General features: G+C 41.8%; 2 protein-coding genes and 1 non-coding gene across 13 annotated transcripts in view; 1 reads left to right on the plus strand and 2 right to left on the minus strand.

The window, feature by feature from the left end:
- LOC105491350 (nuclear factor of activated T cells 5) overlaps positions 1 to 8,256 on the plus strand; it is a 141,735-nt gene extending 133,479 nt beyond the window's left edge. For all 9 annotated transcript variants that reach the window (XM_071084837.1, XM_071084838.1, XM_071084839.1 and 6 more), the window contains one exon: positions 1 to 8,256. The gene's annotated coding sequence lies outside the window, so the exon portion shown is untranslated.
- Positions 3,836 to 27,256, minus strand: part of LOC105491348 (NAD(P)H quinone dehydrogenase 1) — a 27,925-nt gene continuing 4,504 nt past the window's right edge. For all 3 annotated transcript variants that reach the window (XM_071084848.1, XM_071084846.1, XM_071084847.1), the window contains 5 exons: positions 22,290 to 22,454; positions 22,046 to 22,176; positions 18,926 to 19,039; positions 16,983 to 17,084; positions 3,836 to 15,188 (listed from right to left, as the gene is read on the minus strand). In XM_071084848.1, the coding sequence (XP_070940949.1) occupies positions 14,883 to 15,188; positions 16,983 to 17,084; positions 18,926 to 19,039; positions 22,046 to 22,176; positions 22,290 to 22,454 (818 nt within the window). In that variant the 3' untranslated portion in view covers positions 3,836 to 14,882. The remainder of the gene's footprint in view (positions 15,189 to 16,982; positions 17,085 to 18,925; positions 19,040 to 22,045; positions 22,177 to 22,289; positions 22,455 to 27,256) is intronic.
- Positions 12,463 to 12,569, minus strand: LOC112428324 (small nucleolar RNA U13). The gene has a single exon (XR_003020358.1). It is a non-coding gene; the product is annotated as a small nucleolar RNA U13 (small nucleolar RNA).

A 27,256-nucleotide genomic window follows, 5' to 3' on the forward strand; every position in this document is an offset into this window, starting at 1 on the left:
AAATTCCATGAAGAAAATCCTGATTCCAAGATGTCCTGAGATCTTGTGGTTCCATGAGAATTATTTTAAAAACAAAACAAAATATGAAAAACTGTATTTGAGTAAATTGATAGATTTTATTCTGACTGCAAAAGAGCACACCTATGCTGCTTGTTGCAGTGACTAACCACAAATGTTAACATCTTCATATTTTATATTCCTAATAACAGTGATGACTGAGAATCTATTTGAGTTTCCAGCTGGCAGAATTAATTGTTATTATTTTCCTAGGCGCAATTTCCTTAAATGTACAGTTTAAATTAAAGGCTGGACCACTCAGTTATTATTGCTATTAGAAAATAATATATCATGTTTACTTTCGTTCTTCATTATTTTCTTTCCTGCATTGTTTTAGTCAAGTAATGGCTTTTGAAAAAGTAAAGTTCAATAGTAACTAAGGCGGTGATTTTTTTCAATATCAAAGGCACAGCTGTTGGCCAAAGTGAAGGAATCTTTTTTCAGTTTTATTGGAGAAACTGAAGGGGTAACATTCTAACAAGTAAACTGTATATGCAGATAAAAGAACTCTTGATTTAACACAAAGGCAGATGATACACTTAGAAAACTGGGAACAGCTGGAATGCCATTGATTTTATTTTTTCAGAGAGTTGTTAGTTGTCTGGGTTTCTACTAAGGGGTTTAGCCATAACTGTGCATAGAAAAATAATTATCTTTATCTGTAAAAAATGAAGGGGATAATATATGATAAATTATGTTCTCATATCCTCCTACAGTAGTTTAAATTGACAGAAAAGTTTGAGTGTTTTATTCTTAACCCAGTCTTAGGCTGGTGTTCCCTTTTTATATACATCTATATTACTTTTCACCTCTTTTTCATTTTACTTTAGAGAACTATTGATATACTACTGGCTTTATGACCCTGTAGCATCTTTGGCCACTTTAATCTAGGGTGACCTAGCAGTCCTGCAGCACAGGGCAGAAAGTACTGTCTTAGGAATTATTGGGAGTTAATTCCTGAGAAACAACACATTTTTCCCCATGAACGGTGCTGTTCTGAAGTCTTCAAATTTTTCCTTCTAATAGGAAACAGTATAAATTTTAATTTAAAAAAAAAGGCAAACTAAAATTTCTTGAAACATCACTTCTCCCTGATCTGCAGTGAGTATAAATTCACTTGTCACCTCAGTGCTTTACAGTTTGAAGTGGTCACTTACCTGATGGTTCCCACAAGCCTTAGGCTTTACAGGGTCATATCATTGACTTAAAATGAAGAATTAACTTGTGTTACATCTATAAAGAGCAAAATAACACACTCCAGAACTTGGCAGTTGTAGCATTAGTTATACAGTTTTGGGCGTTGTTGCCACCCGTGGGATGCCTGCTTCTCACTACCACCTGTGTCTGGACACATGCTTATGTCTCATTTTCCTTTTGGCATGTGGAAAGCTGTCAATGCAGTGTAAGGCCAACGTGTGTGTGGCTTCTATGTGTTGATATAATGTTTTGGTATCCTTGTCCGTTTCATTTATTTTTTAAGTGTACAAAAAATAACCTGTTAATTGTTGAAGGCTAACTTTCTGTTCTTTTTTTTTTTTTTTTTTTTTCTATCCTGTACATTTAGTTGAACTGTGTGGAATTGTGGTGTTGGTTTTGTTTATACAGCCAGATTTTTCCTTCTTTTTTTTTTTTTTTTTTTTTTTTTGGTGATGATCTTCCTTTGTTCTTTGAATGTGCTCTTTTGTCTTTTTCTCTTTTTTCTCACGTTTTCTTCCCTCCACCTCTGCCCCTTTCTTTCTTTCTTTCTCTCTCTGATTGAGAGGCATTGAATTACGTTTTCAGTAGTACAGGCTTCTTGCCGATATGAAGGGAACTTTTCAGAAAGAGACCTGCTCTGGGTCATTTAATTTTGAATACAGTTTTCAATCGTTCAAGTTTTGGATGGTTTATATCTAATGTGTGTTTCATTTTTTTGGAAAGCTATATTTTGTATTTAGGAAATGGTATACTATTTTGCTATTTGTACTGAGTGAGTACATTGGCATAAATATAGAAATTTATATATATACATATATATAAACTATTCTTTTTTGCCACACATTTTTGTGGTAAATTTGTGAGTTTGTCTGATGTTCTACCACAACGTGGCGTCTGATAACAGTGAGGGGGGGTGGGGTTTGTTATGTCTTTATTGAGTATTTAAGTATCTTTTGAAACAAATGACCTGTTCATCTGTGGCCATTCCATCAGGCAGTTCCTTGATGTTAGTAGTGGGCTAAAGGCAGCTTACTGTGTGTTTGCTGGAGCTTTCACTCAGCCAAGTGTTAAGAGTCAGGAAACCCGTTGAGGCAATTGCGTCAAATGGTGTTTCACAAGAATGAGCCATTCAGTCTTTGCTCACTATATATTTAATATTTTATTATTGTTGTTATTGTTATTATTAATTGGCTTTCTGTATTCTATGCCTTTTATTTATAAAGACACTAAGAAAACCCATGTTTGTAATTTTAATAACATTTTTCCCATCTTGTAATATCCAGAGCTACTTTATAAATTCTCTGAACCAAAAGTATTTTCCTCAGTGTATCTCTTCTCCCCAGCCCCTATTGGGAAAAATTACCCAGTATAGTTCAGGTTATGAGGAGGATCAGCCACACAATCCAGTGCTTCAGTTTGAAAATGTAAAACTCTAACCCTAAAGTAGGGTTGATTGAAATTTCAGACAAAGCAAACCCAGCAGGTATAAAAAGAAGTAGTAGAAATAAAAATCTGTAAGTTATTTTTGAATTTTCTGAACTTTTTTCTAAGAGATTACATAGGAGACTAAAGAAATCTATCTGTTCACCAAGTTCTAATTAGGATGATTGTTAATACAGAACTGTGGATGAAGTGGCAACTGGCTTGTGTGCTGACTTCTGTGGTTTAGCAAGGGGTTTATTGTTATCAAATGCTGATTGGCAATGCCAAGTCACTGGGACCAATTTTCTGTTTTATAATATCTCAGTTTAGAACAGAATATATACCTGAACTGTAGTGGTTTGATTGGATGGAGGCAGAAAACCCGATTTTTATTCTCATAAATTTTGTGGTTATTTATACAAGGGCTGTGCTATGCTACCATATTCTTGTTCAATAATAATAGGTTTGTTGTTGTTTTTTTTTACATTGTTAAATGTTCCTTACCCCTAAAGGTCAATGTTAAGTACAACGTTCTGAAAATACAATTTGGCTACAAAGAGTATTCATCTTCTTTGAAGCTCAGTGGTTGATATTTGTGCTAATAATGCAATTTCCTGATTACTGTTACAAGTTATAGCTACATATGGGAGAGACTCAGTGAGCCAGCAAAGGCCATAGAAACAACAATTTATTAAACGTATTTATGGCAGAAGGACCTAAATAAACTGTGAGCCACCTTTTCTTCTTTATATTGTTACATTTAATTGTTCTAGCTTTCAGCAACTCACATTAACGCTTGGAGCTTCTCTCTCTCTCTCTCTCTCTCTCTCTTTCTGTGTGTGTGTGTGTGTGTGTGTGTGTGTGTGTGATTCCTTATTGTCATTCCATTATATATCCACAACAACAACAACATGGGTGAAGATCATTCGAAGTCATATTTTGCCTCTAAGCTTGATCATGTTACCTTTATGATTAAAGTATCGTGTTATTTAGCCAATGCAAATCTGTTTTAAAACAAATCGTTTTAAAAAAAGAACAAGTTTTTAAGGGCTTTATTATAGAAGAAGTATTAATGAAGGACTTTCCTTCCTCCCTCCCTTTCCTCCCCTCCCTGCCTCCCTTCCTTCCTTCTTTCTTCCCTTCCTCCCTGCCTTCTTCGTTTCTCCTTCCCTTATTCCTCCCTCCCTCCTTTCTCCCTTCCTTCCTTCCATCCATCCTTCCTTGCCTTTTATTTTCATTTTTTGTAATATCACATGTGCTGTAGTTTGGAAGTTTATTCTAGTGCATTTCTTGCCCATCAGAACCTCAGCTAATCTACCTAGGAAAAATAGTATCAAAGGAAATGAGGAAGTTGTATCTGAGTCCCTCTAGAACTAAGATAATTCTTTTTGACCATTTAAGCCTTTATAAATGCTTGTTTTAGGAAAGTGAATCTGTTAGATGCATCAACAAATAATGACCAGGATAAAATGATTTCATAATTAAAGACTCAAAGTCACCATGGTTATACATTTTCACCATACATAGTAATCTTATAATTTTTCATTTTTCTGATGAAGATTTCTCTTCCAATATCTGTTTCCTAATTGATTTTTAAAATTAATTAGCTTTCCTCTGCTTTATGACCATAGGTTTTATCCCTAACCAAGACAGCTGTCTTGTATCTGCATGCCTTAGACTGTGTAGAGGGACTCCATGAAGAAAGACCATAGGTTAGAAAAATAACTGCCTATGAATCTCATAACATGTATTAAAAAGAGGTTTTCTTCTCTGCTTGTTAGTGTCACTAGAGCAAAATTGTAGAGATAATGCTCATGATGTAATAAATATCAGAATAATATCTACAGTATCATTTGTGGATGGTCCCAGTGCTCTAGTTACTTTACTACTTTTTTTTTTTTTTTTTTTTTTTGGAGACGGAGCCTTGCTGTGTCTCTCAGGTAGAGTGCAGTGTGCGATCTCTGCTCACTGCAACCTCTGCCTCCCGGGTTCAAGCGATTCACCTGCCTCAGCCTCCCGAGTAGCCAGGATTACAGGCACCCTCCACTAGGCCCAGCTAATTTTTTTGTATTTTTTTAGTAGAGACGGGGTTTTGCCATGTTGGCCAGGCGGGTTTCGAACTCCTAACACAGTGATCCACCTGCCTCGGCCTCCTAAAGTGCTAGGATTACAGGCATGAGCCACCACATCTGGCCTAATTACTTCTTCAATCCCCATTTATTTTTATGCCATTCTAGCCTCATTTATTAATAAAATTATGTTTTTACTTTCTCTTTCAGGAAATTTTTTAAATGAATATTTTATATCTAGATCAAATGCTATGGAAAAGTGCCTTTTTATCATTTATAATTTTATTCTTCACTATTTCCAAAAACACATAAACAAATAGTTTCAATAGGTCCCAGCTTTCACTTTTTCCATTTAAACCTTCTTTTCTCCATTTCTTTCCTTTGGCTTAAGAATGGAAGAAAAGGTACATTACTAGAATTGTTTCTTTGGGAGAGGGTAAAAGATTACAGAATTAGACTGTTCAAGCTTTATATAAATTAAGTTTGTCTTCATCTCAACCAGCTAATGGTAGGTCTTATCTGAATACTGATGAGAATTTTAGCATCTGTGAAACTCCATGCACATAGATGTGTGTAAATTTCAGGAAGAAAGTGTTTAAAGCATTTTCTCTGATGTTAATTAGATGGAAGTAAATCACTAAAACATAGTTTAGGTAAAGCCTGCTTATGTCACTTTTTTTTTTAACTAGACTCGGCAAAGTTGTTTATGTCAGTGTACTTCTCGTCTGTCCTCAGTTAATTTACCTAGAAAAAAAAGTGTCAAAGGAAATGAGAAAAAAGTTATATTTGAGTCCCTCCAGACCTAAGATAATTCCTTTTGATCAGATAAAGTTGGATGGAGTGCCTTGGTTTTTGTTAATTTTGCCTGTATTCCAGCTCCTTACCATGGTGGTGGTGCTTGAAGAAAGAGCCATCAGCAACAGGTCAGGATAGTTGTACCTTTGAGATAGGGCTGCTTTCTCCATGCTAGTATTTCTGTGACTGTTAGTGGCACTGAGGACTGCAAACTTTTATGCAATATTCTTAATACCCTATTGATATTATGCACTTTAATCATTCCAAAGAAGCCAAGAATGCTGTATAGTAATGATTCCTTCCTAACAAATTCATCTTAACTCTTTAGAATATTATGTCCCTTTTCTTTTGGATAGCCAACTTGGTATAAATGTTATATGGATTTTTCTAAAATGACTGTGTAGGACTTAAGACTTTGAAATGTAATTTACTATAAGGGGAAATGATTACGCTTTAGCAGATTATTTTAGAAACATTCAGCTTGCTAACCTACATGTTTGGGAATTCATTAAAACCAGTTGTCTTTCTATATATTTTGTGCCATGTGTATAAGAACATTACAATATATCTTTTTCTACATATGTAGTATGTGCAAACCAGTGGTTCTCAGAGTATGGTTCTCGGCCCACCAGCTAGTATCAGTATCACCTGGGAACTAGTTAGAAATGTAAATTCTTGGGCCCCTTCCCAGACCTACTGAGTCAGAAACTCTGGAATAGGGCCCAGCAATCTGTTTTCACAAGCCCTCCAGGTGATTCTGATGCACACTTTAAAGTTTAGGAACCACTGGTCTAAGACTCTGTTGAGATGTAGAGAGTTTTTCTTCCACTGAGACTGATATAGTTATACATTGTTCTTTATGTAAATTCAGCTTAACCTGGTTATCTGTAATCTTTTATTGGCAAAGATAATTTATTCTCAGTACTGCCTATAGAGAGATAGTGTATTTTATGTACATACACAATTAGTCTAATTCTTGATAATTCAGTTAATTTAGTTTGGCATTTTCCTACCACTTACTAAAAAGTTTACATTAAATGACTGATTTAAATATATAGGTGCAGTGTTCTATGTTTAATTGTTATGACATTTAAGTAGCTAATATAATTGACCGGTGCTAAAGTCTCCTGTTTATCCATAAAATGGGTACATTATGGGCAGTGTAATACAAGCTTTGTTTTCATTGCCTAGTACTTTACCAGCAGACCACAGTTTTGCTCTGGCTAGACCAACCCTCAGAACAAAATCATCATTCCTTGTATTTATATTTGTATCTGAGATAGTAAACGAGATGGCTGACTAGGTCAACATGGCACCTTATTTTTTTAATAGGTAAAACTTCTTCAAAAGTAACTTGCTTTGTATAAGAACTAAGCTATCAATAGAGATTTAGCTATCCTTGGAGCTTATGTTTCAGACAAGAATTATTTACTAAAATAAATAATAAACAAGATAATGCATTATACAATTTGGGCATTTCTCCTTTTTCAAGTGTATGCATCAATATAAACTAACCACCAGATAGGTAGATTGATTCATTTCATTTTAATCTCCTTGTGTAATTCAGTACCTCCATAATTGTTCTAATCTTCTTCCCACTGTTTACAAATTACCAGTTAGTTAACTCATGAAAGAAAAATTCACATTTCAGAATAAAAATAAATGTATACTCACTTTATAAAAATCACTGCTGTCTTTCCTTAATACTAGCAGTGGAAATGTAAGTGGCTTACTCTGCAAATTTTGGTGCTGGCAAATACATAGGCAAACTGTTGGGAGCTGCTCTAGCTACATTCCTCCCTTCTTATTCCCTTTTTCTCTTCCCCACTTTATTACATAATATATTCCTGTACCCAAAACATTCTACCACAGTTCTGTTTGACTCCCACTTGTAATACCTCCTTTAAAAAATTCTGTGTTTAACCATATGACCCTGCTTGCTTACTCATATTCTCCCTCCCTCTGCCCTTCCTTTCTCTCTCTTCCAGAAGTCATCTGCCTGGTTTGAAATATTTTGCAGGGATTGCTTATTATTATTATTTTAGCTGATGAACCTCAGGACAACATATACACACACTTACACACATACATACACACACACAAAAGCTGTTTGAAGAGTGGGCTTGGAATCAGATTTCTGTGTCCAGTAAAAACCTTTCCTGCACAGAAGTCATTGTGACTTAAGTAGTTACAGACTGATTCCAGTGAACTTGATCTAATTTCTTTTGATCTAATGAATGTATCTACTCACATTGTTTCCTTTTAATTGATAAGCTCCAAGTAGTTGCTAATTTTTTGACATCTTTAACTGAGTTTCATTCACTTCTTTTACTTAGTGTTTTAAATATACTATCAATAATTTCATTAACCTGTTCTCAAGCAGTTTAGCTACCATTCTGCCATTTTTAATTTTTATTTAATTTTATTTGCTTGAGCACACTGATCAACCACTGAACTGCCTTCTTCCATTGTCCTGCAATGATATAAGGGTTACATTTTTGTGTATATGGCTTTCATAGTTGGGATTTCAGAGCACTGATACCAGATATTTTCAGTTTGTTCTCTGGGGGAATTTCATTTGCATCTATGTTTTTAGCTATCTGTGATAACTTGTTAAATATTAAAAAGATATTTTGCTTCTATTGGAACATTTGTATACTCGCAACTATATTTCTGTAAACAGCTGCAGTCAAAAATAAAACACTGAAAGTTTTCATTTTGCAGTGGATAGCTGTCTTTTTTTCCTCAAACTTTGTGAATGGAATTGTGTGCATGAATGACAGTTTTGAGCAGCATGAGTATGTGGCTGAAATTATAAAATCATTAGGAAGGAGGTGTGAAATATCGACATATTTCTAAGTAGTTATTTTGTGCCTACCATTTTGTCAGGCAGAGTATAAGTGACTCAGTGTGACAGAATTTTTGTTTTACTTAATTTAAATGTTTCATGTTTAGTAAAGCAATACATGTACATGGAGGTGCTTTTGATGAAAACCAAGTCTCCCCATCCCTCAGTCTCATGCCCGGAGACAATCTCTGTTTATTCTTTTGGTGGTATTTCTACATCTCTAAATTAGTGCATATCAGAGTGTGGTACACAACTAACTGTGGTACATGGATAAACACTATTTTTAAACTTACATGTATAAGTGTTTTGATGTGTAATAGAAAAAAATGTAGGCTGGGCGCAGTTGCTCACGCCTGTAATCCCAGCACTATGAGAGGCCGAGGCAGGCAGATCACCTGAGGTCAGGAGTTCGAGACCAGCCTGGCCAACATGGTGAAACCCCATTTCTACTAAAAATACAAAAAATAGCTGGGCACAGTGGCAGGTGCCTGTAATCCCAGCTACGTGGGAGACTGAGGTAGGAGAATCGTTTGAACCTGGGAGGTGGAGGTTGCAGTGAGCGGAGATCGCACCATTGCACTCCACACTGGGCAACAGGGCGAGATTCCATCTAAAAAATAAAGAATAATAATGCGTCTACCTACCAGAGTGAAGGAAAAAGTGAGTCAAATTAAAGAAAAATATTAAATCACTGGGCTCGGTGGCTCATACCTCTGTAATCCCAGCTACTTAGGAGGCTAAGACAGGAGGATCACTTGAGGTCAGGAGTTGGAGACCAATCTGAGCAACATAGCAAGATCCTGTCTCTATTTTTTTTTTTTTAAATGTTTAAATGAAAGGAAAAAGGAAGAAAAATATTTAAAAAGAGCCGGGCACGGTGGCTCAAGCCTGTAATCCCAGCACTTTGGGAGGCTGAGACGGGCGGATCACAAGGTCAGGAGATCGAGACCATCCTGGCTAACACGGTGAAACCCCGTCTCTACTAAAAAATACAAAAAACTAGCCGGGCGAGGTGGCGGGCGCCTGTGGTCCCAGCTACTCCGGAGGCTGAGGCAGGAGAATGGCATAAACCCGGGAGGCGGAGCTTGCAGTGAGCTGAGATCCGGCCACTGCACTCCAGCCTGGGCGACAGAGCCAGACTCAGTCTCAAAAAAAAAAAAAAAAAAAAATTTAAAAAGAAAAATAATAAATGCTAATACAGATACATGGGTATCATGAAAATTGTGTCTAACTGAATCTTAAAAGACATTGCTTTAGACAGTATACTTATACCTTCTTATCAGATATAGACAGTATCTGTTGATTCTATGAAGGAGTGACAATTTTTAATACATTTAAATAAATATATATCTAAATGAGTTGTTATGATTATATATATGTTTTGTTTTGTTTTTAACAATGCTGCTGTTCTAAATACAGTATTCTTTGCCAAGCATGGTGGCTCATGCTTGTAATCCCAACATTTTGGGAGGTCGAGGCAGGAGGACTACTTGAGCCAGCCTGGGAGTTCAAGACCAGCCTGGGCAACAAAATGAGACTTCGTATATACAAAACATAAAATGATTAGCCAGGCATGGTGGCATGCACCCATAGTCCCAGCTACTCAGGAGGCTAAGGTGAGAGGATCACTTAAGTCCAGGAGTTTCAGGCTGCAGTGAGCTGTCATCATGCCACTGCACTCCAGCCTGGATAACAGAGACCCCGTCCGAAAAAAAAGAAAAGGAAAAAAATAATAAAAATTGTCTTTTGGTGTTTATTGACTTCAACAGCACTGGAAATGAGCAATAACCAAATGAAATGTAATAAGTATAAATATCAAATTATATATTTTGGTTCAAAAAAACAGCTTATGTGGGCAAAATACTGGTCTGAAGATGGGACTACAATAGTATGGGGCTGCCAAAAAATCTGATGCAATCTCAGTTACATAATTTAAGTACAGTGTCCAGAATAAGAAAGGAATTGTCCTTCTCTACTCCAAGCTGGTAAGAGCCTTACTCTATTAACTTACAAGAAACAAATTCTCTGCAGCCATCTAAGCCTAGAAGAGAACCAAAATATCATTTATCCCTGCTGAGAACAGGGTAGGGACTCTAGAAATCAAAAGATAGCTATAGTTTCTCAACAGCAACACTAATGGTCTTATTCTCAGAAAAAGAGGTGTTGGTTGCGACTCTCATGCTCTATTTCATGGTGCCATCTCTGCTTCTACTGAGGCAATATAACAGTGTTTAAAAGCATAGGCTCTTGAGTTTGCCTACAATATAACCTCCATTCCTCAATTTCCTTTCCTATAAAGTGAAAACAGTAACAGAACCTTCCTTGTAGAGTTGTTGAAAGGGTTAAGCAAGTTAGTCCATGTAAAATTACCTAGTTCCTGGCACAGTTAGTGCCTCCTAAGTGTTTCCTTGTATTAGTATTACTAGTCTTGATACTACTCTGCTCTTCTAGCTCTTGTGCACTACTTCTCACATCCTTCTGTGTATTAGTCTGTTTTCTGTTGTTTTTAACAGAATACCTGAAGCTGGGCAAATTATAAGAAAAAGAATTTCTTACAGCTGTTGAGGCCAAGAAGTCCAGGTGGTGGGGCTGCATCTAGTGAGAGCCTTCTTGCTGGTGAGGACGCCCAAGAATCCCAAGGTGGTGTAAGCTCTCATGGCTAGAGGGCTGAGCACGCACTCCAACCTGGGTAATAGTGAAACCATCTCAAAAAAAAAAAAAAATCATGAGGAGGGCCCTGTCCTCATGTATAGATAAACCCACTACTCATGGATTAATGAGTTATCATAAGTGGGCAACCGGCTGAGCATGCAAAGGACTCAGGTCTCTCTTCCTATTTTAAAGTCACCAGTTGCCCACTTATGATAACTCATTGATCCATGAGTAGTGGGTTAATCTATTCATGAGGACAGAGCCCTCCCTCATGATTTTTTTTTTTTTTTTTTTTTTTGAAACGGTTTCACTCTGTTACCCAGGTTGGAGGGCAGTGGCACAATCACGGCTCACTGCAGCCTCTTCCGGACTCAAGCAATCCTCCCACCTCAGTCCCTACCCCGAGTAGCTGGGACTACAGGTATACCCCACTACACCTGGCTAAGCTATGCGTTTTTTGTAGAGATAGAGTTTCACCATGTTGCCCAGGCTGGTCTTGAAGTCCAGGGCTCCAGTGATCTGTCTGCCTTACCTCCCAAAGTGCTAGGTAGGATTACAGGTGTGAGCCACCATGCTGGCTCTCAGTCACCTCTTAAAAGGCCCCACCTCTCAATTCTGCCACACTGGGGATTAAATTTCAACTTGAGTTTTGGAGGGGATAAATATACAAACATAGCATTTTGACTTTTTCAAAGATATCCCTTTGTCGTCAGCATCAAAACTTTTCCTCTCTCTGAGTCATTTCTATTGACATATAAATTTGTTGTAATGTCTCTGATCTCTTTTTAAAAATTTGTTCTTTGATCACACAGCCTCCTCCACCCTATTTCTATTCCTCTCCTTCCATTCTCTCTTAAACCCATTCAAATCAGGCTTTCATCACGCCACTCTACTGAAATGTGCTTTGTCAATGTCATCAATGAATGGGTTCCACACGGCCGAGTCCAGTGGTCACTTCCCAGGCATTGTCTTGCTTGACTTGTGAGCAGTATTTGACACACCTGATCATTCCCTCTTTCAAACTTTCTTTTTTTTTTTTTTTCTTGGAGACGGAGTTTCACTCTTGTTGCCCAAGCTGGAGTGCAATGGCGTGATCTCAGCTCACTGCAACCTCCACCTCCTGGTTCAAGCGATCCTCCTGCTTCAGCCTCCCTAGTGGCTGGGATTACAGGCACGCACCACCACGTCTGGCTAATTTTTTCTATTTTTAGTAGAAACGGGATTTCACCATGTTAGCCAGGCTGGTCTCGAACTCCTGACCTCAGGTGATCCACCCTCCTCAGCCTCCCAAAATGCTGGGATTACAGGCGTGAGCCACTGCCCCTGGCATCTTCAAACACTTTCTTCGCTTGGCTTTCAGGACACCACACTCAGCTCTCCTGCATCCCTGAACACTGGTTTTTTGTTTGTTTGTTTTTTTCATGTCAGATGGGAAAATGTACTGACATCATAAGAAGGTTCAAGGGTGGCACATCTCACATATGCACGTGAACACCCAAACATCTCACACTTAGGAACTACAAAAGGATCTGACCACTGCTTTTCACTCTCATCTTCACCTCCTAACATTGTCGAGCCCCAGAGGTAAATCATCAAATCTCTTCTTTCAAAACTCAATGAGATTGATCCCAGCCAATCTCATTGCTTTCAACACCATCTATATGTTGAAGATTCCCAAATGTGCATCTCCAGCCATAACTTCTGCCTTAACTCCAGGTTCCTCCTATCCAACTGCCTACTTGTCAGCCTCACCTGGCTGTCTTAATAGACGTCTCTTATTTTTTGGAGACAGAGTCTCACTCTTATCACCTAGGATGGAGTGCAGTGGCACGATCTCAGCTCACTGAAACCTCCACCTCCCAGGTTCAAGCAGTTCTCCTGCCTCAGCCTCCTGAGTAGCTGGGATTACAGACAACGAGCCACCACACCCAGCTAATTTTTTAAATTTTTAGTAAAGATGGGGTTTCCTGACATCTGGTGATCCACCCGCCTCAGCCTCCCAAAGTGCTGGGATTACAGGCGTGAACCATTGCACCCGGCCTGTTTTTCTTCATTTCTATACCACTATCTTTCCTGGCTCTCTTTTAAATTCCCTGAGAGGACTGAATAGGTTGTTCTGTTACCATTTAGTAGGAAGCAGCCCTGCTGGGTGAGTTGTCAAGCCACGTCACCAAGGGGCTTCCAGCTGCAGTTTACGATTGAATCCTCTGATCTGTCTCCCACTAGATTCCACTATCGTTAGCTTCACTGTTACCAATGAGTGTGGGTCTGTTTTGTAGAAATGAATTTTATTTATTCGGATCTTTCAGAAATTGACACAAAATTGCAGTGAAGTTGAAGGCAACAGAAAATATTTTCAAACTGAAACACCCAGCCATCAGCTATTGTGGATACTGTCGAGAGCAAAAACCACCAGTGCCAATCAGCATCTGGTAAAGGAGGTTCTCCAGCTCGGTCCAATCCCTTCGTTTTTCTTGGCAAGTAAGAGGCTGTCTCCCATTTTTCAGGCAACCTTTTCATTATTTCTCAGCTCTTCTTTCAATGCACCACAAGAGGGCAGTGTTTTATCATATTCTCCTTGAATTATATAATACCAACAGTGGGACGAGATGACTTCCAGAAGTAGAAATTGACTATTATGCCAAAACTGTTCACCAAAGTTGATAAAACTCAAGTTTACAATTGTACCCCAAAGTCATGGGACTGGACCCCATCTCGTGGTAAGTCATCAGTTTAGCAATGATAAAGAAGATAACCTTCCGAAAGTTTGTGTAGATCAGAAATAAAGTATTTTTTGTGGAAGGCTGTTTTTAAGTATTGAAGGTACTATTTCCTTTCTTGAATTCACATTGCAGATGTACGGTGTGAATTTACTGGTTTATCTCTGCAAACCTTAAAGTAGAAGATTGCAAGGGCCAGGTGCGGTGGCTCACGCCTGTAATCCCAGCACTTTGGGAGGCCGAGGCAGGTGGATCACCTGAGGTCAGGAGTTCGACACCAGCCTGGTCAACATGGTGAAACCCCGTCTCTACCAAAAATACAAAAATTAGCCAGTCATGATGGCAGGTGCCTGTCATCCCAGCTACTAGGGAGGTTGAGGCAGGAGAATCGCTGGAACCCGGGAGTCAGAGGTTGCAGTGAGCTGAGATCATGCCACTGCACTCCAGCCTAGGCAACACAGCAAGACTGTTTCAAAAAAAAATTTTTTTTTAATTAAAAATAAAGTAGATGACTGCAGTAAAGAAGAGGTTTATTAGCTCTTCCTTTCAAGGTATCTGTGTACTGTATAGAAACAATGAAAGTTGAAGAACAGTGATACTCGTGCTAGGCATATTAGTCACCGCATTGTAATTGAAAGCAAGAAATATCATAAGCAAGTGTTAGATTACTAACAAGTTAAGTCCCTTAGGGCAGGTAGATTCAGTCTTTTCTTTCTCAGAGCAATTCCTTTCTGCCATAAACTACAGAGAGGTGATTAATAGAACATCGGAGAATTGAATGATACCTAGCTAGACTTCACCCTAAAATTTTAGCCCTAAAAAGAGGAATTAAATTGTGTAGATGCCTTTAAAGAACATTTTCTAGCATCTTTCTACATCTTCCCTAAGTGGCCTCTTGAGCCCAGTTGGATTTTGGTTATATGCCATGATAGTAATCATAAGAATCAGTTACATTGAATAATAAAATGATCCCAAAATGCATGAATACAGTCGATTCCCTCTCCTATTTATTCCTTGTGGAAAAAGAAAAACCCAAATCTTAAAAACTAAAGCAAGTCAGGGAAGCCTGGAAAGACACCCAGATTTGATAACATGTTAGAAGGAAATCCAGTCTTAGGAATCTCATTTTCTGGCTTTGATCTGGTTGTCCGTTGGGATGGACTTGCCCAAGTGATGGCCCACAGAAAGGCCAAATTTCTTGTTTTTCTCCTCATCCTGTACCTCTTTTTTCATTAAGAATCCTGCCTGGAAGTTTAGGTCAAAGAGGCTGCTTGGAGCAAAATACAGTGGTGTCTCATCCCAAATATTCTCCAGGCGTTTCTTCCATCCTTCCAGGATCTGAATTCGGGCGTCTGCTGGAGTGTGCCCAATGCTATATGTCAGTTGAGGTTCTAAGACTTGGAAGCCACAGAAATGCAGAATGCCACTCTGAGGATACAAAAAGCACAGAGAGGTAAGTCAACCAATTCCGTGCAGTTGTACTATAAACAACAGAAGTTGGTCTGGGCTTCCCAGTAAGACACTCTGATGAGGAGGCCTCAGGCACCCTAGAGAATCAGTTCAGAGCTGGCATCTCTCTCCTACCCTATACCTAGCTGTTACCAATTTTAGCCTTCTCAGGTGTGCTCTTCTTTAAATGCATAAACCCTTGAAACTGTGCCAACCTGAATCCTTTGCCAAGAAGGCTAGAAGTTTTCTTACTTTAGGGAGTCTCAGTTTCTTGGCAGGTGACTCACCAAGACCTGCGGTGGGTGCATTTCTCCACCTCTCCATATAACCAGATGGGTCTTTTTTTTTTTTTTTCTTTTTCTTTTTTTTTTTTTTTTTGAGGCAGAGTCTTGCTCAGTCGCCCAGGCTGGAGTGCAGTGGCGCAATCTCGGCTTGCTGCAACCTCTGCCTCCTGGGTTCAAGCAATTCTCCTCCTGCCTCAGCCTCCTGAGTAGCTGTGACTATAGGCATGTACCATCATGCCCAGCTAATTTTTGTATCTTTAGTAGAGACAGGGTTTCACCATGTTTACCAGGCTGGTCTTGAACTCCTGACCTCAAGTGATCCACCAAAGTGCTGGTCTCCCAAAGTGCTGGGATTACAGGCCCAGATGAGTCTTGATAAATGATTTTCATAAGTGGCCTCTCATTGGCTCTTCTCTCCAACCTCCCTCTTTATAGAAATTATCCTGAGGGTCTGGTAACACCAATAAGCCCACCCCAGGCTTCAGTTTTATCCAGTTTTATCCATGTATAAACTGGCTAGACAAATTATTTCTTTTTTCTTTGAAACAGGGTCTCCCCCTGTATCCCAGGCTGGCATGCAGTGGTGTGATCATAGTTCGAGGCTCATCATACTGCAGCCTCGAACTCCTGGGTCTGTCGCCTTAGACTCCCAAGTAGCTGGGACCACAGGTGTATGCTAATTTTTTTTTTTTTTTTTTTTTTTTTAGAGAGGAGTTCTCACTATGTTGCCCAGGCTGGTCTCAAAGTCCTGGGCTCAAGCGATCCTTCTGCCTCAGCCTCTCAGTAAATCATTTCTTAAATGTCTTGGGCTCTAATAGTCTGTGAGACTGTATCAGCAACCTGGAGAAGGACAGGAAGGCTGGAGAGAGATGTCAGTCATCTGGCGAGACCAGGGCCCACGGCTAAACAAATCAAGGGTAGTGATTCACACTAGTCCTTGGCTGGGAGAGAATGCTGTTTGAACACACGCACGTGCAGGTGTATTTCACACACACAGGCACCCGGGAAGGCAGGCAAGTTCCTAAAGGAAGCTCCCGTCATTCTGAATCATGACCACGCCTTCATCTTCACAACTCAAGATCTATTTTCAGATGCTATCTTGAGGTTTTGAACCCCATAGAAGGCTCAATTAATGAATTCCCCTGAAGGTTCGTTGAAAATGAGGTACCTGGCCGGGTGCAGTGGCTCATGCCTGTAATCCCAGTACTTTGGGAGGCTGAGGCAGGAGGATCATTTGAGGTCAAGAGTTTGAAACCAGCTTGGCTAACATGGCAAGACCCCGTCTCTACTAAAAATACAAAAATTAGCTGAGTGTGGTGGCGGGCGCCTGTAATCCCAGCTACTCAGTAGGCTGAGGCAGGAGAATCGCTTGAACCCAGTGGGTAGAGGTTGCAGTGAGCCGAGATGGTGCCACTGCTGTCCAGCCTAGGTGACAGAGCGAGACTCCGTCTCAAAGAAAAAAAAAAGAAAAGAAAAGAAAATGAGGTACCTGAATTGGCCAGAGAATGACATTCATGTCCCCATGGATCCCTTGCAGAGAGTACATGGAGCCGCTGCCACCAGTGGTGATAGAAAGCACTGCCTTCTTACTCTGCAAAAGAAAAAAACAATAACAAACTTCATTCCCCTCCACATCCCCTTGTGACAAGAAGTTAATGAAACAGCTCCAGGGACAAGAACACACAAGTCTGTCCTATTTGCTGTTTATGTTACTTCATACTTTGGCTCCCCTGAGCTACACAGTATGACTCTGCAGACTAGACGGTCTACAGACCAGCGGCCTGGGGCAAACCAAGGATTCCAAACCCCCACGTGTGGCTCAGGGTGAGGCTGTCACCACATCCAAAATCAGTGCTTGCTGCTGGCTGCCTAGGTGGAGTTACTGGGCGTTCTCATCCATCCTCCCACGGGCTAGGCATGGCGTAGGACAAGCTCTTTCATCTGGAATGTCTTGAAGGGTTCCCTGTGCAGGATTTGGGCCTCCGAAAAATGAAGACAGGCCTTCTTTTGTTTTTATTATGGAAATTTTTAACACACGTAAATGAGAAAATAGTACTGCATCTATCACTCATCTTCATCTCTCAGTATTTTGCCATTCTAGTTTTAGCTCAACCCATGACCCCCTTTTTCTCTGGAGCATTTTATTTTATTTTATTTTTTCATTTTTTTTTTCTCTGAGACAGAGTCTGGCTCTGTCACCCAGGCTGGGGTGCAGTGGCACCCTCTCGACTAACTGCAAACTGTCTCCCGGGTTCAAGTGATTCTCCAGCCTTAGCCTCCCAAGTAGTTGGGATTACAGGCGCTCACCACCACATCTGGCTAATTTTTGTTTTTGTTTTTGTTTTTGTTTTTGATATGGAGTCTTGCTCTCTCACTCAGGCTGGAGTGCAGTGGTGCAATCTCAGCTCACTGCAACCTCTGCCTTCCGGGTTCAAGCAATTATCTTGCCTCAGCCTCCCAAGTAGCTGGGACTACAGGTGCCCACCACCACGCCTGGCTAATTTTTTGTATTTTTAGTAGAGACGAGGTTTCACCGGATGGTTTCGATCTCCTGAACTCATGATCTGCCCGCCTTGGCCTCCCAAAGTGCTAGGATTACAGGTGTGAGCCACCACGCCTGGCCTTTTATTTTATTTTTTTAAGACGGAGTCTTGCTTTGTTGCCCAGGCTGGAGTGCAGTGGTGCGATCTTGGCTCACTATAACCTCCACCTCCTGGGTTTCAAGCAATTCTCCTGCCTCAGCCTCCCAAGTAGCTGGGATTATAGGGGCCCACCACCACACCCAGCTAATTTTTGTATTTTTAGTAGAGATGGGGTTTTGCCATGTTGGCCAGACTGGTCTGAAACTCCTGACCTCAGGTGATCTGCCTGTCTTGGCCTCCCAAAGTGCTGAAATTACAGGTGTGAGCTGCCATGCTCAGCCTCTGGAGCATTTTAAAACAAATCCCAAATATCATGTCATTCCATCTGTAAAAACTTGATCATGCATCTCTGCCAAAGGACCCGGAGCCTAGGCTTAGGATCTAATTGTGCTCAAAACCCTGCATCAGAGCCGGGCGCGGCGGCTCACACCTGTAATCCCAGCACATTGGGAGGCTGAGGGGGGTGGATCACCTGAGGTCAGGAGTTCAAGACCAGCCTAACCAATGGGGAGAAACCCTGTCTCTACTAAAAATACAAAATTAGCCAGGTGTGGTGGCCCATGCCTGTAATCCCAGCTATTCAGGAGGCTGAGGCAAGAGAATCGCTTGAACCCAGGAGGCAGAGGTTACAGTGAGCCGAGAATGCACCATTGCACTCCAGCCTGGGCGACAAGAGGGAAACTCCATCTCAAAAACAAAAAACAACAAACAACAAACAAACAAACAAAACCTGCATCAGGACAGACCACCCAGAAGCCGGCTGTCAGAGCATTCAGAACCATCTACCTACCTGGAAGGGTCCTTTGTCATACATGGCAGCGAGCGTGTAAGCAAACTCTCCTACGAACACTCGCTCAAACCAGCCTTTCAGAATGGCAGGGACTCCAAACCACTGTAGGGGGAACTGCAGGACAGAAGACATCATCAAGTTCAGACCAGAGGCTTCCCAAGCCCAGAAGGCGACTCGGGGTGCTGAGCTGCTCCCCATTATGGCTCTGTGGGGGAGCCCCTCTTCACGCCTTTCCCATTCCTCCTGGGGAGTTAGCACTTTAAGGAAAGAGATCATTATTGTCCTTGGTCAGCCAATTGGACAGTCTTCTTTTTCCCTGAAAATGCAAATATTGAGTGGGTCCAAGAAAGCTACATACACAGAAGACTTATTGATATGAAACTTGTTTGTATGAAATCACATTTGTCAGCAAAGTCTAAATAGCAAGGATTGCAAACAAGGTTTGCTTCAGGGTGTCGCCTCAATCAGTATTTTCCCAAGAGTTTGCTTTAGTAGGTGTGGTATCAACAATATGACTGTTGGCCAGGCGCAGTGGCGCACGCCTGTAATCCCAGCCCTTTGGGAGGCTGAGGCAGGTGGATCACTTGAGGGCAGGAGTTTGAGATCAGCCTGGCCAACATGGTGAAACCCCATCTCTACTAAAAATACCAAAATCAACCGGGTGTGGTGGTGGATGCCTGTAGTCCCAGCTACTCAGGCTGTTGAGGCAGGAGAATCACTTGAACCTGGGAGGTGGAGGTTACAGTGAGCCGAGATTGTGCCACTGCACTCCAGCCTGGGTGACAGAGTGAGACCCCATTGTGGAAAAAAATGAAGATAGGCCTTCCTCCTTTTATGACTGTCCCTTGTTATCATGGATGAAAAATCGTATCACTTAGAATAAACACAATCACTCAAAAATGCAAACTAATAATCAGTGTGATGGCCGAGTGCAGTTGCTCATGCCTATAATCCCAGTATTTTGGGAGGCCAAGGTGGGAGGACCACTTGAGCCCAAGAGTTTGAGACCAGCCTGGGCAACAAAGTGAGACTCTGTCTCTACAAAAAAATTTAAAAATTAGCCTGTTGTGGTGGTGCACATCTCTAGTCCTAGCTTTGTGAGAGGCTGAGGCAGGACGATTGCTTGAGCCCCGGAGTTGGAGGCTACAGGGAGCTGTGATAACCACTGTATCCCAGCCTGGGTGACAGAGCAAGACTCCACCTCTAAATAATAATCATCATCGTCATCAATGTGGCTAGGCGCGGTTGCTCACGCCTTTAATTCAAGCACTTTTGGAGGCCAAGGTGGGTGGATCACTTGAGGTCAGGAGTTTGAGACCAGCCTGGCCAACGTAGTGAAACCCTGTCTCTACTAAAAATACAACAATTAGTCGAGCATGGTGGCACATGCCTATAGTCCCAGCTACTTGGGAGACTGAGGCAGGAGAATGGCTTGAACCCGGGAGGCGGAGGTTGCAGTGAGCCGAGATCACGCCATTGCACTCTAGCCTAGGCAACAGAGCAAGACTCCATCTCAAAAACAAATAAATAAACAAATACATAAATAAATGAATAAAATGTTAAAAAATAAAAATAATAAATAATAATTAGTGTAACTAAGGTTCATCAGGGACTTCCCGTGAGAAAGTCTTGTCTGACCTCTTATCCTAATAAAAGCAGAGCACGGACTCTACCAGGAGGTTTTCTTATCCTTGATTCATGATTTAAAGATAATCCCAGCCCTTTGGGAGGCCGAGGCAGGCAGATCACTTGAGCCCAAGAGTTTGAGACCAGCCTGGACAACGTGGTGAGACCCTATCCGTACAAAAAAAATTAAAAAATTAGCATGGCATGGTGGCGTGCACCAATACTCCCAGCTATTCAGGAGACTGAGGTGGGAGGATCACTTGAGCCGAGGAGGTTGAGGCAGCAGTGAGCGGAGATCTTGCCACTGCACTCCATCCTGGGCGACCGTGAGACCTTGTCTCCAATTTAATTTTTTTTAAAGGCATCCTTTGGGGTACTGGCTAGTGGCATGTGGCTTTGATTCCTAGCAACAGGCCTGTGGGTAAAATAAAGGACTTCAAGGATTGGATGTTTTGTAGCTGACTGAATAACTAAAAAAAAAAAAAAAAAAGAAAGAAAAAAAAAAAAAAGCCACAGCCTATACCACCCTGTTCGTGGTTTCCAGGATCATATACATTCTATGTTCAATATCAAAAGACTGGCTGGAATTGGTAAAAGCAAAGTCATTGAGTACAGTCACATTTATAGGAAAGATCACTGACGAGATTCACGCATAATCCCAGTATTGTCTGCTAAATGGTAAGGCCGCTTCCCGAAGAAGAAAGGCTGTGGTTTGCTGCAGGAACACATTCAGCAGGGTTTCAAAGCCCCCTTCAGCTGGCAGGCTACAATGGCAGAGAAGTCAATGTGTCATGGATTATTCTACAAAGTATTTGGGATTTTTATGGAGAAAGGAGGAGAACTGCAAATTTTGAGAGTCCAACAGGAATCACTAACTGAAGGAATCGCTAACTGAAGGGGAGACTAAGTACATAGAAGAAAGCAAGCTCAAGGGTTGTACATCATCTATGCAGTTGCATTTCTTTCTCTTTTTTTTTTCTTTTTTTTTTTTTGAGACGGAGTCTCGCTCTGTCGCCATGTCGCCAGGATGGGGTACAGTGGCACAATCTTGGCTCACTTCAACCTCCACCTGCCAGGTTCAAGCAATTCTCCTGCCTCAGCCTCCAGAGTAACTGGGACTACAGGCACATGCCACCATGCCCAGCTAATTTTTCTAGTTTTAGTAGAGACCAGGTTTTACCATGTTGGCCATGATAGTCTCGAACTCCTGACCTCAAGTGATCCGCCTGCCTCGGCCTCCTAAAGTGCTGGGATTATAGGCGTGAGCCACCGCGCCTGGCCTTGCAGTTGCATTTACATATGCAACAGTAATACAGCCAGATTCCCAATATCTGTGAAATCCATGTAATACTGCACCTTTAAAGTAATCACCCTTATTTGCAGAGAATGCAGTAAAGTGGGTGACTGTTTAAGATCCCATAGCTAATTAGGTGACATGTCTAGGACAATAAGCATGCAAATGCCCCTGACACCACTTCCAATGTCCCCCCATACCTGGAATATCACAAGGTCTGCAGCTTCCAGCTTCTTTTGTTCAGCCACAATATCTGGGCTCAGACGGCCCTCTTTATAAGCCAGAGTAGATTCGGCAGCATACTGAAAGTTCGCAGGGTCCTTCAGTTTACCTGCAGAGAAGAAAAAGAGAGGCTGGGGCCAGAGGAGCCAAAGCCGGGCCAGAGGACCCACAGGCAAGGAGATCCGCAAAGAACTAATTAAAAAGGGGAGGAGGAACTCCTACCTGTGATGTCCTTTCTGGAAATGATGGGATTGAAGTTCATGGCATAGAGGTCCGACTCCGCCACCTCCCACCCTTTCTTCTTCAAAGCTGCTACAGCAGCCTCCTTCATGGCATAGTTGAAGGATGTCCTTTCTGAGTGAGCCAGTACGATCAGTGCTCTTTTGCCTACAGAGACACACACAAAGCACCCGGGGAAAACCCATTACCAACCAGCAAGCCTTCAGCTACAGGGGAGTTGCAGTCTGTAAAGGAGGGGGCGGCTTTGTTAGACATTAGGTTATTCCATTCCATCCCCTGCAGCCAGAAATGTATTTTCCCCTTAAAAGTACCGAAGATTAAAGGAAGGATTTAAATCAGTGGCTGATTTAATAAATAGTGTTGACAGCCGGGCTCTGTGACTCACGCCTGTAATCCCAGCACTTTGGGAGACCGAGGTGGGCGGATCACCTGAGGTCAGCAGTTCGAGACCAGCCTGGCCAACATGGTGAAACCCTGTCTCTACTAAAAACACAAAAATTAGCTGGGTGTGGTGGCGGGCACCTGTAATCCCAGCTACTCGGGAGGCTGAGGCAGGAGAATTGCTTGAACCTGGGAGGTGGAGGTTGCAGTGAGCCAAGATTGCACCAGTGCACTACAGTCTGGGTGACAAAGCAAGACTCCGTCTCAAAAAAAAAAAAAAAAAGTGTTGGCATATCTAATGAGTTATCTGCATGAAAATAAGATGATTCCCCTAGAAAACTATTACAAGTTGACCATCCCAAATGGGAAAATCCAACATTTTTGAGTGCTGACATGACAAAGGAAATGCTCATTGGAGGATTTTGAATTTGGGATCCTCAACCAGTAAATATAATACAAATATTCCAAAATCCAAAAAAATCCGAAATTCAAAACATTTCTGGTCCCACGTATTTCAGATAAGAGATACTCAACCTGCATAGGTGTTAAAACTCAGTTAAGTGGTTTCCCTTGTCTGAGGGTAGTGGCTCAAAGGACACAAAAGGGACGTTGGGGTGCTGAATACATAATTTTTCAGTTTGTGAAAATCCACTTAGAACTTGTGAGGGCTGGGTGCGGTGACTCATGCCTGTAGTCCCAGAGCTTTGGGAGGCCAAGGTAGGAGGACTGCTTGAGCCCAGGAGTTCGTGACCAGCCTGGGCAACATGGCGAAACCCTGTCTCTACAAAAAATGCATAATACAAAAAACTAGGGCCAGGCATGGTGGCTCAGCACTTTGGGATTCAGGTCAGGAGTTCAAGACCAACCTGGCCAAAATGGTGAAACCTCATCTCTACTAAAAAATACAAAAAGTAGCCAGGCATGATGGCGCCACCTGTAATCCCAACTACTTGGGAGACTAAGGCAGAGAACTGCTTGAACCCAGGAGGGAGAGGTTGCAGTGAGCCAAGATCGCACCACTACACTCCAGCCTGGGCAACAGAGTGAGACGACATCTCAAAAAAATAATAAAATAAAAAACTAGCTGGGCATGGTGACTCACATCTGTAATCCTAGCTATTTGGGAGGCTGAGGTGGGAGGATTGCTTAAGCCTGGGAGTTCGAGGCTGCAGTGAACTATGATTGAACCACTGAATGCCAGAGCGAGACCCTGTCTCTAAAAAATGAACTGGTGCATTTTTTAATGTGTCTATTGTAGTCACCAAAAAAATTTTTGGCTTTAATTATCCCACTAATATATCACATACAACCATAATTTCTAGTAGATTAAAGATCCAAAATTTTTAAATGAAACTATTTAAATACTAAAGGAAGAATGGTAGAATTTGTATAACCTCAGGGTAGAGAATCCTTTATTTTAAAAAAAAAAATTCTGGGTGTGGCGCAGTGGCTCACGCTTGTAATCCCAGCACTTTGGGAGGCCGAGGCAGGTGGATCACCTGAGGTCAGGAGTTCGACACCAGCCTGGCCAACATGGTGAAACCCCGTATCTACTAAAACTACAAAAATTAGCCGGGCGTGGTGGTGGCCACCTGTAATCCCAGCTACTTGGGAGGCTGAGGCAGGAGAATCACTTGAACCCGGGAGGTGGAGGTTGCAGTGAGCCAAGATTACACCATTGCACTCCAGCCTGGGCAACAAGAGTGAGACTTTGTCTCAAAAAAAAAAAAAAAAAAAAAAAAGTTTAGCAAAAAGCGCCATAAACAAAGTCAAAAGATACCCACTGGGAGAAGAAATTCGCACTTCTCATCACAGAGTTAAACTCCCAATGAGTGCCCACAAATGATTAGAAAAGACAGTGCAATGGAAAAGTGGGTCAAGGATCCGAACACACTGTTCACAGAGCAGGAAAGGCAAATGGCAACAAACAAATGGAAAGATGCTCTGCGTGGCCTGTCAGGAAAATCAAAATGAAAACAAGACATTTACCCATGAGTTGACATGGGTACCATGTTTACATTTACCATGAGTTTACATTTACCCACAAAATGTTACAAATAACACCCAGGGTTAAGATTGTACCAACAGAAAAACTGGCGTGTTACTGGTGGGACTATGAATCGCCTCAACCTTTAGGGAGAGCAATCAGGCAGAATCTCTTAAAACTTTAAAGACACATAAATCTTTTATCTCGCTCTCCAATTTGGAGGAATCTGTTCTACAGAGTAAAAGCATCAGGCTATAAGAGCCAAGGATGTGTATTACATCATGCTTTTCATTGGCAAAAATTAGCTATAACCTGATTGTCTATGGGGAACACTTTAGTAAATTATGGGCACATCCACACTACAGGATATTTTGCTGTTAACAAGAATGAGTTGGCCAGGCACGGTTGCAAGAGCCTGTAATCCCAGCACTTTGGGAGGCTGAGGTGGGCGGGTCATACGGTCAAGAGATCCAGACCATCCTGGCCAACATGGTGAAACCCTGTCTCTACAAAAATACAAAAATTAGCTGGACGTGGTAGCGGGCACCTGTAATCCCAGCTATTTGGGAGGCTGAGGCAGGAGAATCGCTTGAATTTGGGAAGCAGAGGTTGCAGTGAGCCGAGATCGTGCCACTGCACTCCAGCCTGGGCAACAGAGTAAGACCCTGTCTCAGAAAAATCAATAAATAAAAGTAAAAAAATATTTTAAAAAGAATGAGTTAAACTGGCTGGGTGTGGTGGCATATGCCTGTAATCCCAGCTACTTGGAAGGCCAAGGTGGGCAGATCCCTTGAGGCCAGGAGTTGTAGACTAGACTGGGCAGCATAGTGACACCTTGTCACTAAAAAAAATTTTTTTAGAGACTGTTAAGCAGGTACAGTTGCTCAGGAGGCCAAGGTGGGAAGATTGCTTGAGCCCAGGAGTTCAAGACCAGCCTGTGCAACATGACAAAAGCGAAACCCCTTCTCTACAAAAAGTACAAAAATTAGCCAGGCATGGCGGCGCATGCCTGTAGTCCCAACTACTCAGGAGGCTGAGAGATGGGAGGATCACTTGAACCCAGGAGGTCGAGGCTGCAGTGATCTGTGATCGCCGTACTGTACTCCAGCCTGGGCGACAGAGGGAGACCCTGTCTCGAATAAACAAATTTTAAAAATTAAAAAAATTAAAATGAATTTACTATATGTAGTGACTCAAAAAGATATCCATGATATATTATTAACTGATAAAAAGGCAAGTGAATATGAATCCATTTTTATTTAAAATGAAAGAAGTGAGAGGAAGGGAGAGAGAGAGGGAAGGGAAGGAAGAAAAAGAAAAAAAAAGAAATGACACATATTTGTATGTAGATTTGCAGCACATTGGTATGAGGGGGAGAAATGTGGAACAATCACATTAAACTTTTTTCTTTTTTTTTGAGACACAGTCTCACTCTGTTGCCCAGGCTGGAGTGCAGTGGCATGATCTCAGCTCACTGCAACCTCCGCCTCTTGGGTTCAAGCGATTCTCCTGCCTCAGCATCCCCAGTAGCTGGGATTACAGGTATGAGCCACCGCGCCCAGCAGATCACATTAAACTATTAACAGCTCAGCTTCCTTTATAAGTAAGAAATGGCAAAGGGTACAGGTAGAAGGGAAATGGGCCTCTTTTATATTAACAAGGTTGTCAGAGGCAGCATGCTTCAATTTGCAAGAACAGTATTTAGTGGATCCTTATAATATGCTAGGCACTGCTCTCAGTGCTTTGCATTCCTTTTTTTCTTTTTCTGAGACAGGGTCTTGATCTGTTGCCCAGGCTGGAATGCAGTGGCATGATCTCAGGTCACTGCAGCCTTGACCTCTCAGGCTCAAGTGATCCTCCCACCTCAGCCTCCTGAGTAGCTGGGACTACAGGTGTGTGCCACCACACCTAATTTTTGTTTTGTAGAGACAGGGTTTTGCCACGTTGCCCAGGCTGGTCTCAAACTCCTGGACTCGAGCAATTTTGCCTGCCTCAGCCTCCCACAATGTTGGGATTTTAGGTGTGAGCCACCACGCCTGGCCTGCACTTTCTTCCTTTGTCAGGGCAACCTGCTATGTTTTAAATACGTCGCCTCCAAAATTCAGGTGCTGCCAATGTGAGAGTATTAACAGATGGGACCTGTGAGAGGTGATTAGGTGAGGGGGTCGCCTTCCTCGTGAGTGGGATTAAGGCCCTCATAAAAGAGACTTTGCCCAGCACGGGGCTCACCTGCCCTTCCACCTTCTACTTCCCACCATCCGTGTAAGGACGCAGCATTCCTCCAAATGCAGCTCTCACCAGACAACCAAACCTGCCAGCACCTTGATCTCGGACTTCCCAGCTTCCAGAACGGTGAGAAATCAATTTCTCTTTTTTATTAACTACCTAGTCCCAAGTATTATGTAGGGAGGCACAAAATAGACTGAGACACACCCTATGAGGTCAATACCATGAGTAGCCCCATATTATAGATGAGAAAACTGAGGCACAGGAGAGAAGCAAGTTACCCAAGTGTGTAGTCATTAAGTGGTGAAACTGGAATAATTTAAAAATGTAGAGAGTGGCTGGGCGTAGTGGCTCA

Source organism: Macaca nemestrina, chromosome 18 (genome assembly GCF_043159975.1).
Source record: "Macaca nemestrina isolate mMacNem1 chromosome 18, mMacNem.hap1, whole genome shotgun sequence".
NCBI classification, from domain to species: Eukaryota; Metazoa; Chordata; class Mammalia; order Primates; family Cercopithecidae; genus Macaca; species Macaca nemestrina.